Source organism: Armigeres subalbatus, unplaced genomic scaffold (assembly GCF_024139115.2).
Source record: "Armigeres subalbatus isolate Guangzhou_Male unplaced genomic scaffold, GZ_Asu_2 Contig247, whole genome shotgun sequence".
Lineage (NCBI taxonomy): Eukaryota > Metazoa > Arthropoda > Insecta > Diptera > Culicidae > Armigeres > Armigeres subalbatus.
In genome coordinates this window covers 643,715-660,516 of record NW_026942984.1, presented here as the reverse complement: position 1 = coordinate 660,516, position 16,802 = coordinate 643,715, and the positions used below count along the sequence as shown (strand labels likewise).

The 16,802-nt window shown below is 36.2% G+C and overlaps 2 protein-coding genes across 2 annotated transcripts in view; both read left to right on the top strand.

Annotated features, from left to right (window-relative positions):
- Positions 1-8,098, top strand: part of LOC134203830 (ataxin-8-like) — a gene marked incomplete at its 3' end in the record, with an annotated part of 69,933 nt that extends 61,835 nt beyond the window's left edge. The window contains exons 2-3 of the mRNA XM_062678678.1: positions 7,764-7,869; positions 8,042-8,098. Of these exons, the coding sequence (XP_062534662.1) occupies positions 7,764-7,869; positions 8,042-8,098 (163 nt within the window). The remainder of the gene's footprint in view (positions 1-7,763; positions 7,870-8,041) is intronic.
- Positions 8,099-8,973: 875 nt separating this feature from the next.
- LOC134203829 (cilia- and flagella-associated protein 251-like) lies at positions 8,974-9,516 on the top strand. Its single transcript, XM_062678677.1, has one exon. The coding sequence runs from the start codon at positions 8,974-8,976 to the stop codon at positions 9,514-9,516; it is 543 nt and encodes a 180-aa protein (XP_062534661.1).
- The last annotated feature ends 7,286 nt before the right edge of the window (positions 9,517-16,802 follow it).

The following is a 16,802-nucleotide window of genomic DNA, read 5'->3' as shown; positions in this document are numbered from 1 at the left end:
TTTGAGTGTATTAAACGTCGTAGTATCGTACGTATTTATGCCTGTCCTCTGCATTCTCTCCTAAACAATTCAAACAATTTAGGCAATAATAAAATTCTTTTGACTTTATCAATCAGATTTTATTTATTTTCGCAGATCGCCAGCAAACATTGAACGAATGCGATCGTGTTTTCGTTTTCTTGTCTGATTTTCTGTATCTTTTTATTCGCTAGGAAAATGCTTTTAGAAAAAAGTTCAGTGGAAGAATAAAAGTGGATTTTTTTCTAAAGTGAATCGTGTTTAGATGAAGATTGAACCAACACAATAGCGAAACGACGCTCACTGGAATCCAATGGTAGCAGGTGTTGTCTTCTGCTTTCGTGGACAACGAGCAACGACACCGAAAATTTGAGGAATCTTTAATAATATCCGTACCATCCTGGGCCGGACCACGATTTAAACTAGCCGTCTACAGACTGGGAGGTGGGCAGTTGCTCGACACGTTCAAAACTGTCATTGAATACTAGCGCTAATTCAATGTCTAGCACACAAATAAACCAACCTCACCCACTTTTATAACACTAACATCATGAACCTCGACCCATATTGTGTTCCCAAACAAATTGACACTATATCACGGTCCAAGCTATTGTAACAATCGTGCATTTTGATCCGAATTTCTATACAAATAACCATCATATTATTCGATGTTTCAGCAAACTAGAATATTCTGTTATTTTATGAAAATCAAACAATAAAGGATGTCCCCTGTTAAGTTCAAACTAGTGAAATATCTTTAAAATAATCTTATCCTACGAAGATGGCACATGAAATGCACCACGCATTAATGTTAGTTAAATCTATTAAATTCACTATAATTGCTATGCATTATGCACAGAATGTCAATTCATAACCATATTTCAGACATAAATCGATACTCTGTCAGTTCAATGTATCGGCTATAGATTCCTCTATCTTTAGAAACTGAACGTAAAGGAACGGATGTGGCATTATATTATTATAATATATAAAAGCGTCATTTGGGCACTTATTAACTTATTCACCTTTCTGTACTATTTGAAACCATTCTAATGGGTTTATTATCTATTTTGTAATGCACGAAAGGCACCAATCGCTCGCTGGGTGGATTGAGTGAGTTAGCCGAACAAGAATTAGTGAGTTTATAATACCAAAACCTAAATCACTGATGCTTGGTCATATGCGGTGTTTTGTTAACTATCAATGCAGCAGTATGAATGGGACATTAGTAAATCATTAGTAACAATTCAAAACGTACAAAAACTGTTATTAAATGGAAAGGGTGGAATTAACATTTATTGTCACTTTCCAAATATTGGACAGGACTCATGAATCATTCTATGATGGTTGATCCCATGATGTTGGTTGTTACTAATTGATTTTTAGTACTATAAGAGGTCTGTATTCATTATTATTCAATATGGGGATATGCATGAATGCTTTTTCGATCAAATAAGTGTTCATAACAGTGTTCGCCGTGTGACTCTAATCGGGTTAATCAACTAAAGCATTATCTTGTTTATAGTTGTAAAGATAGTGCATCGGTCAATATTACATGGACCTATGTTATTTCAATTCGTTTATAGTCTATGTCAGTAAAAATACATGTTTTGAAATGCGTCTAATCTTGTTTCCTTTGCATGCAGAACGGTCGCGATCATATTTTGTTCTGCGTTGTGCGAATGAGTGAATTAATTAGCAAGTTTAGTGCGCGTCCGATTGTATTCTATAGCACGCAGAACGATCGCGCGATTATCGTACTATTTGTGTTCTGCTTTGTGCGGTCAATAGTCAATTAATTAGTGCGCGTTCGATTGTGATTTTGTTACCTCGATAAAACCGCTACACCCGGCATTCCGTTTACCAAAACGAACCCACCTCCCCCCAATATATCCAACATCCCAGTGATTTCTCGTGAAGTGCAGATGACTCGTCGGCTTCTATCAAAGCGAGTATCCGTCAACATTTTCCTACCATTCCCTTATTGACCTGCATTCGGACACGGGCGCTGGTATTGCTTAATTTAGTCACCAGTTACACATTGAAGAGATGATTAGTCCCAAACATCATCTGTTGGTTCTCTGTAACTACAGCTGACCTGGCAATAACGGAGATAACAACCGTGGGCGGTCAATCATCTCATGCTCATGCTCATGCTCAGATTATTTTATTTATTTCGCTTTTGTATCATCGATATATTACCCATGTTCGCTTATTTGTAACATTTGCATTTTTGTCTATTTTGAGTTAAGCTTGAGAATCGCCCCTAAATTATTAGTTTTTACTACTAAGTAAAAACAGCAAATTAGTTCAGAAAACCGAAAAAATTACGTTGTTTTGTAACACCAAGCGAAGTGATTTCACAATAGAAACTACTAACTGTCCTTTGGTATACCTGTTCCTCGCACAAAAATACCGCAAATAATTTGCACAATCGTAAACTTTTCCAATTTACAAGGTTAAATACATTAGTGAAACATAAGGAATATAGTGAAGTAAATGGAAGTTTAAAGTATTTTAACCTTAAAATTTTCTCATAAGGGGGAAAATGAGATTCCTAGGAATTTGTTATAGCAGCTAAGTGAATTTCTACTCTTCTAACCAACGTTTCTATAAGTGTGGCCATTTCTTTCAGGTAAGCTGAAAAAGTAAATCAGGTGAAGGAGAGCAGAGTATGAAGCAAAAGTGAACATCTTTTTAAAGGTGATTCTTAACTTAGGTTAATTGTGACGGACTCGACTATCTGATTCAGTTTTTCCTAAAAAACGAATCGATTTAAAAAAAACATATTTTATGTTATTATAATATAATCGTATTATCCAACTTTCCATGATTCCATATAAGTACACTCAAAAGTTTTGTTAAATATCAACACTATAAATATTTCGTCATACACCATGTTGCTCCTTTGCATCTCGCTTGATCAGCTTCGAAATTAAATGAAACACCACCAAAGTCCAACCGCATTCAGCTCATTCTTTTACTCAGCCTTGCGATTTTTGAACTTCCTGCAACGTCCAGTCAAATCACTAACCTCCTTGTCCCCTCCTCCCACTTCATTCCCGTTCCGAGCGAGACTGGTCGGTTGTGTCATTTTAGCCTCTGCTGTCGATCCTAATTAAGACTGCTACCGAACAGCAATTGACACATGTGATGATCGACTTTGTACAAGCATCTCGACATGTTCTCATCAGCGGGCCTCGTTGTGGGAGCAGTGTGCACAATTTGACTGGATTGTCGCTTGTCGATTCGGTATTTCAGTCCGTCTCATCCGTTTCGTCAAAGCTCCGCGAGTAGATTCAGATCCAGATCTCAGATGCTCCGCCGCGGAGGAGAAGAGATGTGCGCGGATAGCAAGCCTTACGTGATCCAAGTCTATGTCTGGGGTTTGAGTTGTGCGGCGTATGGTAGCGTATGTTTGGAAACGGTGGCAAATGGTAGACCCGTGCTCTTTTTTGGAGCCGGAATGTGGAGAGCTCGGCAGTCTGAAACCAGAAAACAACTCCCTCGAATAAATCTCACCCGTGACAGGCGTTGTGCTAGTTTGACGAACAAATCTGAATAAACGACATGATTTGAAACATCAAAATTTGGGCGCTGTGTTATCTTTCGAGATGATCTCTTCGTATGGAGATGAATAACAGCAACCAGTGCCAGTGGTCTGCCTTTCTTTCCGGCTTATCGTTTGGGAAAGACTTGTGGAGTTCTACCAACTGCTTCAGGCTTATCTGCATGATTAGCGGCGTCAAGGACTTGATTGGTGCCCCGTGAATTCCCAAGAAATGTATAGATCATTCGAGACAGTGAACTGGAAAAGTGTATGCCGGAATCTATATGGAACATCGTTCGTTGGTTCAAAGACAATCAAGTAATCAAAGAATCAATTACTGGGTATGTCCATTGCCTTGGCAAATCGGCTTTTTAATGTTGTTTCTATTGAGCTATCATCCCCAAAATGGATAACGAAAATCACTAACCTGCTCTGTGATCAGTACAAACAGTGCCGCTCTAAATGAATCGGTCAAGGCCAAACGACCCCATTAATCGGTTCTCTTTGGCAATCGACTATTTATCACCTGGTGCCAGACAGAAAGTAAACACAAGGTCCCCTAATTTACCCTGGCTAATCATCAACTTTCGGCGCGCAACTTAATCTTAGTTGAGACCATCGTTATTGTTGCGCTTCATCGACACCGACCGACAGCCTCCACGACCGACGACGAGGCGATGAAGTGTTGCTACCTTGTCTGATGGCTTCTCGCATCCTCCTTATTGAGGGCCTGTCCACCGCCCGAACGACCGGATGGTTGACCTATTGTGAGACGAACCATATTTGACGAGCGTACCGCGCGGCGGAGCCCGCAACGGAGGTGACTGCGAAAGAAGGGTATTGTGTTCTTCAGCCCGCGCTGCCGACGAGAGCCTCAAATTGATTGTCACGCACAACTTTGGCAGCATCAACCAACATCATCGATCGCATGAGATCGAACGCAAGCCCACGCGATATGCTTCCAGCCAGTGGCGTAAGCAAGATGCATGTCGATTCGAACATGACATACGCTCGGTACAATAGGCATCGAAAATTGGAACCATTGAACGATCCCCATTGGGCAATGCGCACGTTGTTGCCTTGTTTGTCTAATTTCAATCAATCTAGACGTTTCGGTACCATCGAATTTCAATTTTTCTTTTTTTTGCTACAAGGAATGACTTTTGAAACTCTTGACATTTGAATTTCGTTAGATTGCTCAATGGAGCATAAAACATTAAAAACAAACCGCAGATGAAAATTGAAAATTGAAGAAACAATAGATTTAAATATTGTAAAAAGGTTTTCAGATTTGACTCACGAACAAATTGACCTATTTTCTACGTATCTCATAATTGAAGTCGTCTGGGACGCTGCACTGTTCGTTCATAGAAAAGAGCTTTTTTTGCTGAAAATCGTAACATTTTGCATTATCAGCTCTATACTAGATACAACTGAACTACAAAACATAGACTAATGCGCTTATTAATTTAAATTTTGCTATACTCATTCAGTTAGGTGATGTCGACTCAAACTAACAACTTCATCATAATGTAGAATTTCCATGGAAAGTCACGATCTTCCTATAATTCAACTAGTGTCCTGTTTTGATAAACAATCAAAAACCTCTGGCTGACATCTCTATGCTTAAATGAGGGCACAAGGCTCCACATTACCACCGCTAAATCTTCAATAAGACCGTAAAGCCGATACAAATATTTAAAAACAATTATGTCTCTCCCCTCTTTTTTTTTTTTTGCCCAAAAACAAAACAAACAACAACAAAAATTTGGGAAATTTTGAAGATTTTCAAAACATTCTTTAACAAATCCGAGGAGTTTATTTTTCCATTTTAATATATTTTTATTGTCCCCCTTGACCTTTCGGAGACCAGTAGGACAATTGTTAATTAAATATTTGTAACGGCCTAATTTTAAATACATAAAGACGCTATCCCACATAGAAGCTGTATATTGATAACATCATGATATGTTAATTTAATAATTTAATAAGAAACAAGAAACAAGAAACAAGAAACAAGAAACAAGAAACAAGAAAGCAAGAAGCAAGAAACAAGAAACAAGAAACAAGAAACAGAAACAAGAACAAGCAGCGTTAGCGTTAGGTAGAGTTAGCGTAGGTTATTACAGTATCTTCAGATTGGACACTAGTGATACTCCATGTTTCTTATGAATCATATCCAGATTGCTATCGGAAATCAAGGTGGGAGTTACCCTGATTCCAATCTAAGATGAAAATGGCATGAGATGAGGATTACTACTCGCCGCCCATCTTTACCGTAACTAGAGGATAGGAAAGGAATGTTGATGTAGAACTTTAACGAGAGCCCCTGACTTGGCGACGCCCCTCATAAGTTCTGGAGTTGGTGGTTTGGTAGGGTAAGGTAGGTCATGGAGGTTTGCCAACTGGCAATTCGACCCACAGACTATGTTGTTTATCTGTTTTATTTAAACCTTGCCAGCCGGCTGTCGAAAGAGTATGCTAGTATCGATTTTATTTACAGTTTATTCTTTAAATAATTTCATAGAGGATTTCTAACCTCAATCTATCAACAACTATCCGTGAACAAATCTAAATTTACCAAATTTGTACTTTCTGCTCAGTGAGCAAAACGATTCTTCTAGGTTCATCGAATACAAAATCAAACCATGCCTTTTAAAGATAATTATACTAAACATTTTACAAAGTTTTATTTTCAAGTATTTTCCTGGTTTCTGACATAAAATTCAATAGCTCTGTGACGTAAACGGCCTAAATGCACCACCACCAGAAAATATTCATCACGCGCTGATCTACTAAACATATCACACATAGTAATAGAATCTTTTGCGTTGTACAAATATGTTTGCATTTCACAAAGAATCATGACTTTTCTCTTTCTCATTCCATCTAACGTCATTCCCAAATTTCAATGATTCACTTCAATTTCAATAAAACACGTCACCGGACAAATAAAATAAAATAAATAATCAATAAATAAATAGATCAATGAATAAATAAATCAACATAATCACTCACGCGAGCGCGTCACTTGTTGGGGTTTTTCTATGAGTAAAGCTATATGATCGCTCCAAAACAAACTTTTTTACCCTCTCTTGCGTTATGTGATGCTAAATAAGCTCTTAATCATTTGATGGCAAAAATATAAAAAACGATCAAACAAAATTAAAATATTCTAGCTAAATTTACTATTTTGGTCGAGCATGAATCGAGTCAGCCGCCTGACACCGCTTTGAAAAAATATGTTCCATGCTTCGCCCCACATAAAATAACTGTGCTAATCACTAATGATGAACTAAAAGATTTAAATGAAATTAGGCATTGTTCCGCTTATCATTTTAGCACCGCCAGGGGAACTTGGCCGATACCCACTGCCTTTTCCCTTTCACCAAACAATTACCATCATTTGTGATATTTCAACGGAATCTTATTGGGAATTTGAAAATAGATCAATGCAGTTAGATTGCCAGGGTAATACGTGCACTCGTAGCACTGATGATGCATCACGAATCTATATATACAGGAGAATAGCATATATGATGACATTGACGAGATTAGATAGCATTTCCCCCAAGAAAAGAACAAGAAACAAGAAACAAGCAAAGCAAGAGAAGAGCAAGACAAAACAGAAACAGAAACAAAGAGCAAAACAAGGGAAACAAGAAACAAGAAACAAGAAAAGAACAAGAAACAAGAAACAAGAAACAAGAAACAAGAAACAAGAAACAAGAAACAAGAAAACAAGAAACAAGAAACAAGAAACAAGAAACAAGAAACAAGAAACAAGAAACAAGAAACAAGAAACAAGAAACAAGAAAGAAATAAGAAACAAGAAACAAGAAACAAGAAACAAGAAACAAGAGCAAGGAGCAAGAGCAAGAGCAAGAGCAAGAGCAAGAGCAAGAGCAAGAGCAAGAGCAAGAAACAGAAACAAAAAAAAAAAGGCAAAACAAGAAACCAGAAACAGAGGCAAGAGAGCAAGAAACAGAGCAAGGAAACACAAGAGCAAGAAACAAGAGAGCAAGAGCAAGAGCAAGAGCAAGAGAGCAAGAGCAAGAAACCAAGAGCAAAGAAACAGAGCAAGGAGCAAGAGCCAAAGGAGCAGGGAGCAAGAAGCAAGAGCAAGAGCAAGAAACAAGAAACAAGAGCAAGAGCAAGGAAACAGAGCAAGAGCAAGAAACAGAGCAAGAAACAGAAGCAAAGAGCAAGAAACAAGAAACAAGGCAGAGAGCAAGAGAGCAAGAGCAAGAAACAAAGAAAGCAAAAGAAACAAGAGCAAGAAACAAGAGCAAGAGCAAGAGGTAAAGAGAGAGCAAGAAACCAAGAAACAAGTGAAACAAGGAAACAAGAAACAAGAAACAAGAGCAAGAAACAAGAGCAAGAGCAAAAAGAGCAAGAAACAGAGCAATAGAGCAAGAACAAGAAACAAGAAACAAGAAACAAGAACAAGAAAAGACAAGAAACAAGAAACAAGACAAAAGAAACAAGAAACAAGAGAACAAGAAACAAGAACAAGAACAAGAACAAGAAACAAGAAACAAGAAACAAAAGACAAGACAAGAAACAAGAAACAAGAGAAACAAAAACAGACAAGAGAGAAGAGCAAGAGCAAGAACAAGAAACAGAAACAAGAACAAAACAAGAGCAAGAAACAAGAGCAAAACAAAAGAGAAACAAGAAACAAGAAACAAGAAACAAGAAACAAGAAAGCAAGAAACAAGAACAAGAAACAAGAAACAAGAACAAGAAACAAGAAACAGAAACAAGAAATGAAAACAAGAAAACAAGAAACAAGAAACAAAATCAAGAAACAAAAGTAAGAAACAAGAAACAAGAAACAAGAACAAGAAACAAACAGAAACAAGAAACAAGAAATAGAAAAAAAGAAACAAAGAGACAAGAACAAGAAAAAGAAACAAGAAAAAAACAAAAGAAACAAGAAACAAGAAACAAGAAAAAAGAACAAAGAAACAAAGAACAAGAAAAGAACAAGAACAAGAAACAAGAAACAGAAGAAGAAAAAGAAAAAAACAAGAAAAGAAAAGAAACAGAACAAGAAAAAGAACAAGAAAAAGAACAGAAAAGAAAAAGAACAAGAACAAGAAAAAAAAAGAAAAAGAACGAACGAAATAAGAACAAGACAAAAGAACAAGAAACAGAAAAAGAAAAAGAAATAGAACAGAGACAACAGAATGAAACAGGAACGAGAAACAAGAGAACAAGAAAGAAAAGAAAAGAGAAAGAACAAGAAAACAAGAAACAAGAAAGAAAGAAACAAAACAGACAAGAAAGAAACAAGTGAAGACAGAAAAAGACAAGAACAAGAGCAAGAGGCAGACAAGAAAAGACAAGACAAGACAAGACAAGACAGAACAAGCAAGAAACAGACAAGAACAGAAACAAGAATGAGCAAGACAACAGAGCAAGAACAGAGCAAGAACAAGAACGAAACTGACAAAGACAGGAACAGGAGACAGAAGACAGGCAAGAACAAGACAAGAACAGAGCAAGACAGAGACAAGAACAGGCAAGGAACAGAACAGAGCAGGAGCAAGAACAGAGACAAGCAAGAACAAGAAGAACAGAACAGGGAACAGAACAGAACAGAACAGGGGCAAAGAGCAAGAACAGGAGCAGAGCAAGAAACCGAGAGCAAGGGGAGCAAGAGCAAAGAGCAAAAAGAACAAGGGCAGGGGAGCAAGAGGGCAGAGCAAGAGACAAGGAGCAAGAGCAAGAAGGGAAGCAAGGAGCAGAGCAAGACAAGCAAAGACAAGACAAGACAAGACAAGGGAGAAGCAAAGGAGCAAGGACAAGAGCAAGGCAAGGAAGAGCGGGGAGCAAGGGGCAGCAAGCAAGACAAGAAGCAGGCAAGACAGGGAGCAGGGCAAGAGGAACAAGAAACAGGAGACAGACAAGCAAGAACGAGACAAGCAAGAAACAAGAAATAAGAACAAGAATAGGACAAGAAACAAGAACAGAGATGAACAAGACAGCAAGAACAGAATGAGAACAAGAACAAGATGAACAGAGAAGAACAGAGAACAAGAAACAAGAACAGAACAAGAACAGAACAGGAACAAGAATAAGAGAAACAAGAAACAAGAAACAAGAAACAAGAAATAAGAACAGAAACAAGAAACAAGAAACAAGAAACAAGAAACAAGAAATAAGAAACAAGAAACAAGAAACAAGAAACAAGAACAAGAAACAAGAAAAAAGAAAAAAGGAACAGAACAAAAAACAAAGAACCAGAAAACAAAACAATAAGAAACAAGAAACAAGAAACAAGAAACAAGAAACAAGAACAGAACAAGAAACAAGAAACAAGAAACAAGAAAAGAAACAAGAAACAAGAAACAAGAAACAAGAAATAGAAACAAGAAACAAGAAACAAGAAACAAGAAACAAGAAACAAGAAACAAGAAAGAAACAAAAAAGAAAAGAAATAAGAAACAAGAAACAAGAAACAGAAAAAGAAACAAGAAACAAGAAACAAGAAACAAGAAACAAGAATACAAGAAACAAGAAACAACAAGAAACAAGAAACAAGAACAAGAAGAAGAACAAGAAACAAGAAACAAGAACGAGAAACAAGAAACAGGAAACGACGAAGTAATTATTGAGAAGGGAAATTAGGAAGAACAAAAAGAAAATAAAAATGAAAAGAAAAGAAAGCAGAAAGCTAGAGAATGAAGATGAAAAATAAATAGAAGTTAGAAGGAAATAGAAAATAAAAGAACAAAGAAGAATGAAGGAAGAAGTAATGATAATATGAAAATAAAGAGTTAAAAGAGAGAGAAAATCATGGACAGAAAAAGCAAGAGAAGAGGAAGACAATCGAAAGAAAAAAATAGTAAACCAGCGGTGATGGTGCTTTTCTCGTGAATTATAAAACAAGAAAATACTTAAGAATAACATGAAGAGCACATAACAGAGGTCAAAATTGCATAATGAGATAGATTCAGTTGTTTCCATCAATTTACATTTATTTGCATTCATATGAATGCATTGAAGAGTTTTGAAATGAATATTTTTTTTAATTTTCTTTGAAAGGAAATGAAAAAAAACAGTTTTGCCTTTCTGCTACATAGTGTACGTAAAGGCTATAATTTGCTCAAAACAAAATTTTGATAGAGGCCCGGAGGGCTGATTTTACTACTCGATCGACTCAGCTCGACGAATTGAGGTGATGTCTGTATGTGTGTATGTATGTAGTGTGTGTGTGTGTGTATGTGTGTTTGTACAAATTTGTAGACACACTTTTTGTACTTCCCATTGTCCGGTTGTCGCAATAAGTTGCAGTCGACGCGGAATTCAGTCCCATTGTTTGCTATTGAAAATTAGATCAATAGCTCATCGCAATCTGGAGTTATGACCAAAAAACTGTTTTTGTCGTATAAAAAATAGCAAATGTTCTATGCTAGAATTCAACTAGATCTGAATCTTGACCTTTGGGTGGAAAGCGCCCATACCACAAAACCATCGGAACACTCATGGTGTGAGTAAATAGTGCATGCAGTATTCATCAAATTGGTATATGTTCATTTATTTTCAAAGCCACGGAGTTCACTCTGCTAGGGTAACGGTACCAATATTGAAGTATTATTGAATCAATGAAAGAAAATATATAGTTGATAATTCGAAATTGATAGTTTTAATGCATCAATAATAGACAAACTTTGAATTTTTAGAAATGAAATTGGATTCATTTCGTCTTGATAATCAATCAATTTTCTTGGAGTAAATGAGTTTCATTAATACTGCCGTCGCAAGCATAATCGTCCAATATTGATTTTGCATGGAATAATATGGAACAGTTACGCTTGGGCAACCGTATATAGGAAAGCCAATTTGTTTGGGAAATTATTGTTTCAATTAGTATTCATAATGGTCATAATGACAACGTGTCGCTTCAAGTAAAGCAAACGTTAAGTAATGCAATGATGAAAATATTATTAAGAACCCATTGTCTCCACTGAGGGCATGATCGTAACAACGTTTCTCTAACGTTTCATGATTAATAACTTGTTCTCTTTACTAAACGTAATCAGGCCCATTTTTTCTATTTATCATGCGCTCGCATACCCTATATACGAGTAACTTCTCACGTGCATCTTTTTGTGTTCAATCAGCGTATGGGAGCGCAGCTGATGTGCGTGAGGACGCTATGCAAGCATTCATTTCGGCGGGAGCGTGAACGGCACTGATTCGCTGTCGCTTGCCGTCGATGAATATCGCGAAAGAAGCATCACCAACACACCGCATTGGCCCTGACAAGCGAGTAAACAAAATGGGGCGATGATGCCTTTTTATTTCACCCGGCAAGGGATATAAGGCGTCAATTTTAAAATGATTATTAAAACGTTAAAACACATTTTAGCCAAAATAGTTTGATTTTTGGGTCTGAAATTTAATTTTCTTTTAGATTGGCATGAAAGTCTGATTATTTGAGTTAAAATATGTGTAGACTACATCTTCACATAAGCATGTTTTCGATCATTTAGTAATCTACGTTCAATCATTTAGTAGTTTGTCAATAACACATTCCAGAGCTAGATTTCAAAATGTAGTATGGTGGACTTCTAATCTAAAGGTTTATCTACAACTCTGCCTAACAGTTGGATGTTTGAATTTTACAGATAATAGAGCTTATAGAGCTACTGAATGATTGGAATTTTGTTATCATTTAGTATAAGTTACTGCAACTAGCACTGTAACTCCTTCAATGGTGGAATTTAAACATCGATATATTAGGGGTATAGAAACCTTCGCACTAAGTCCACCATACAACACATTTTGGAATTCAGCCTCTGAATGATATAGAACAAACACTAAATGATCGAACAGAGATTACTAGATAATCGATAACATCCATGAGTTGTAGATATGCAGTCTAACATATGAGTAAATACTTGGCTACCTGTTGGTATGTTAGTTGCTTCGCCTCTCAGATTTAGACAAATCGATGTTTTAATCTTTGTTTACAAACGCAAGAAGTCGTTTTAAAAATTTGGTATTGAGTTATAGAAAATAAAATTGTTTAAAGTGCATTGGTATCAACTAGAAAATATGTTTTTGAAAAAATTAGAACCGATCGAGCGTCGAACGCAGACTCTCTGGAGTGAGAGCCAAGAACTCACCTCAACTATTCTTTATCTTACTCCACAGACCAAACATAACACTCGTCAAATTTCCATCGTCCAATGATTTCTGGTCATTCAAATAATCATTAGTTAGCCATGATGGTCACTCTTGGCGCGCGCATCGGATTTGCTTGAGTTTGACGCTACTACCGCCATCTGGTTCGTGATTTGCCCAACTAACTGAAATCAACAGATGTCGTTGTGTTTGAATGACGATGAATTTGATGAGGGATTGTTCAATGTGTATGTCTGTTTGTCTGTGCTACTCCTTCAAGAGTGGTGATCGAAAGTATGGTTATACGCAATTTGCACTGATCATCGGCTGCTTGTGCATTGTGCGAGCAACGCACCGGGCTGTGTTTAAGTTCCGTGGCATATTTAAATCATCTGACGTTGAAAAACGCATATACGATTGAGTTTACGTCATGTGCTTTTGTGTCAATTCATTCAGATATGTCACCTAATATTCATAATGTTTTGGTGTGCAAGGAAGCAACTTCAGAATCAATTTCAAATGATTTGAATCCACTGTAATGTACTCTTCTTGGCGTCTGGCAAATACATAATTCATATTGGCACAGTATATGTAAAACATGGCTGGCCTAACAATAAGTTGGAAATAAAACAATTTATTTGCAGTAAATGGTTTGATTTTCATAAATATGAACTTACTATATTCGTACCTATTCGCTTGCATACCTTCTGTGTTTTGATAGTTAATTAATTCATGCTACATAAGTCCTAAATCTTGGACTTCACTAGAGCAAATCTGAACCCCATTCATGACAACATACTGTGAAGATTTGCCACGCGGATTAGTGGGAGAAGCTGAGTTTCGGAGAAAATTTTTCTTTTGGCAAGTCAAGGAAATGTTCCAAATCTTTCTACAATCCAAGCATGTTTTGATCATGTAGTAATCTTAGTTCGATCATTTGTTTGTCGATTACTCGCACAAGAATTTAAATTTTAAACGTGTTTTATGGTGGACTCTGATGTGAATATTTTTCGACATTTAACCTATGAAATGAGTTATTGACAAACTACTAAATTATCACCTATATTACTAAATAATCGAAACATCCTGCTATTATCCATAATAAATTACACTAACGATAAATAACGATTTTGATTCTGATAGAATAATATCAGGTATGCAATCAATATGATATAACATTATAGGCCCAAATGCTGATTTAGGTAACACCAGCTCTGATTACGAGTAATCTATCGATTTTGTAATATACCTGTCGGTAAATCAAATGCGTTGATAAGATCGATTTAATTATAATATATACAAAAGCAAATTAAAATTAATCAATTTTAATCAAACCTACGTTAATCACTCGGTCTCTCCATATGAAAAAAGCAACCTAGTAGAAATTCTCTCAGATTTTATTAAGTCGGATCAAATTGTAAATCTTAGCTAAAAAGTGGTTAAATTCAATGACAAAAACGGAACTGCTCATCAGCAAAATGAATTTATCTATATGATGAAGAATCATACTATTCCAGAAGGTGCCAGAAGCCTAAGCTGGATTCTAACTTCAAAACAGGAAACACTGAAAGTTTTCAATTGAATAAAATTATGGATCATATTACCGAAGTTATGGATCATAATCACGATAAAATTTGCAAAATTGTATTTTTTATTAAATGATAGTTTTCTATGGATAATTTTCCAAACATTTATGGATCATTTGTTCATGGGAAAACAGCAGGAATGATATTGTTTTCCTTGATCATGTTTGAAGGTATATACTTATTTTCAATTATTATTTGATATATTTTTTTCAGCTTAGTTTCTTAGTTACAGGATCTTAAAATTATTCTTTATGGAGAGCCTGAACTATTTTTGGATTTAAGGTAGCGTTTTATTGAACATTCAGATGTTATTTATGGATCATTTTGTGTCATTTAACGCGTACAAAGGGCTACAAACAAATGTGGAAAAATAAGCCCTATTTAGAGTTAAATATATAGACTTTTCTAATATGTTTGTCAACCCTTTGAACGAGCGAGAAAGGCATCATCACGCTGGAGTGGATTAATCAGGTTTTTTATAACTCCGAGGCGCAATGGCCACGTTGGACGATTTTCAATAGCAAAAATAAGAAAGGATTCCATGTTGAATGCAACCTGTTGCAAGGCTAAGTATAAAGTGTGTCCACAGTTTTTGTACACACACATCAATACATACACACATAGCAGACATCACCTCATTTGGTCGAGCTGAGTCGATTCGCTCCGAGCCTTCCATCAAAAGTTCGGTTTTTAGTGATCCTATAGCCAGAAGATACGCGAGAGGCAAAAGAAGAAGAGAAAAGAATGAAGAAGCAACCAGATAGAAGAAACACTAATATGAAAGAAGAAGCTACGAAAATAAGAAAGAGATATACGAAAATTCTGAATAATCCACCTTGCGGTGATGATGCTTTTTCTGCAAATAAAAATACTCACTTTGGCCACTTCCAGTCCATTCTGGCTTATTTCAATAGAACAGGAGTTTTGCGTCGAATGCAACTTGTTGCGAACAAATCAGTTGTAGATAAGTTGCGAAAAATGAGTACAATTTTTACTCGAACTTATGAAACATTTTGCCATCCGAGTCCATTTGTCCGATCTGATATTTTCAATAGTTTAATCAAGATAAGTGCCGGAAAAATGAGGTGACACTTTTTACTACATTTGTCGATCGGTACATATAACACCATACAAAAAGTTTGTTTTTAGCGATCTTATAGCCTTTACGACACACACAGAATTTGTTGTTAAATGATTTTTTTCTATCGTGTCTCGGATCGTCTGTCTTAAATTAACTACTAAAACTATGCGATTTTTTCTTTGATTTATTTTGGTTTTAAACATATAAAATCAAAGAAAAATTAGATGGTTAAAACTGTACTAAATATTGAGGATGAGCATAAATTGAGAAAATATTAATCCTGTAAAAACAGAATCCTGTGTACTTAGTATACGAGAAAGGCAAAAGGAAGTAGTAAGATAAAACAGGATGAAATAAAACGTGGTAGAAGAATAAATAAAAACATTGTACAGAAGCAGACGCTCATAAAGCAATTTGACATAACGCCATTTGCGTATAGTGGTCATTTGGCATAACGAGAATTGACATAGTTGTGAACAGCGTAAAAGTGAGGTCATTATATGATTTTTTCTATTCACACAGTTCTATTTTTTGAGAATGGTGCTGGAAATAAATCCGAAATGAATATTTGGCCAGTCGATAAAAGACGTAATTTTCTCAAAGTTTTAAGCAAAGCCTATCCTTTCATCCAGTAATAGGTAATGAATATGAATTACAATGCATCGCCGGTATTAAGGTAATGGTTTTCAGAGTTACACGTTTGCTCAAAAGATAATGGTGAATCCGTTCCTTCTTGGAAAGTTGGCGTTTTACGGTATATAAGGCAACGGTAGAAAGTGGTTTCCTTTGAAAGTATGTAGAAATATGTCCGAAATAAGTCAATGATGGAGTGATCTCACACCGGAAGTGGTTCTGTCGTTTCGTTTGTCCGTTCTTCCACAAAATGTCTATCCTAGCAACACAATACAGACCTACTTGGTTGAAGTAGAACAGAATTCCGCTGTATCAAGGACACAAAACTTTGTATTAACATATGTGCTACTTGGTCATTGTCAGTCTATATTTATCAGAAAATGTCCTTCCTTCATCTATGTGAACAAACGCACCAAAAACTACTTTTCGTTACATTGCTTTAAACTATTCCAAATGTCATTTATGCCAAATGTTCATGCTAAATGGCGTTATGTCAATTGACCATATGCCAAATGGTGTTATGCAAGTTGTCCTAGACCCAATTCATATACAAGGTTAGATGACTTTACCATTAATGGGAACTCTTTATTGTTGATATAGTGCCTCTTTCCACACATTTTGGACATGGCACATAAAAACCCCTTGTACTAGGCTGACCATATTACCGTATTTAACGGTACAGTCCTGTTTTAGACCTTTTGTGCCCTCCTGTCGTAATCTAAAAAATCTTTGGTAATTTGGTAGTATATACCTGAAATCAGGTCCGCCTCAACGTCAATAAAATAAAGCGCAGGAA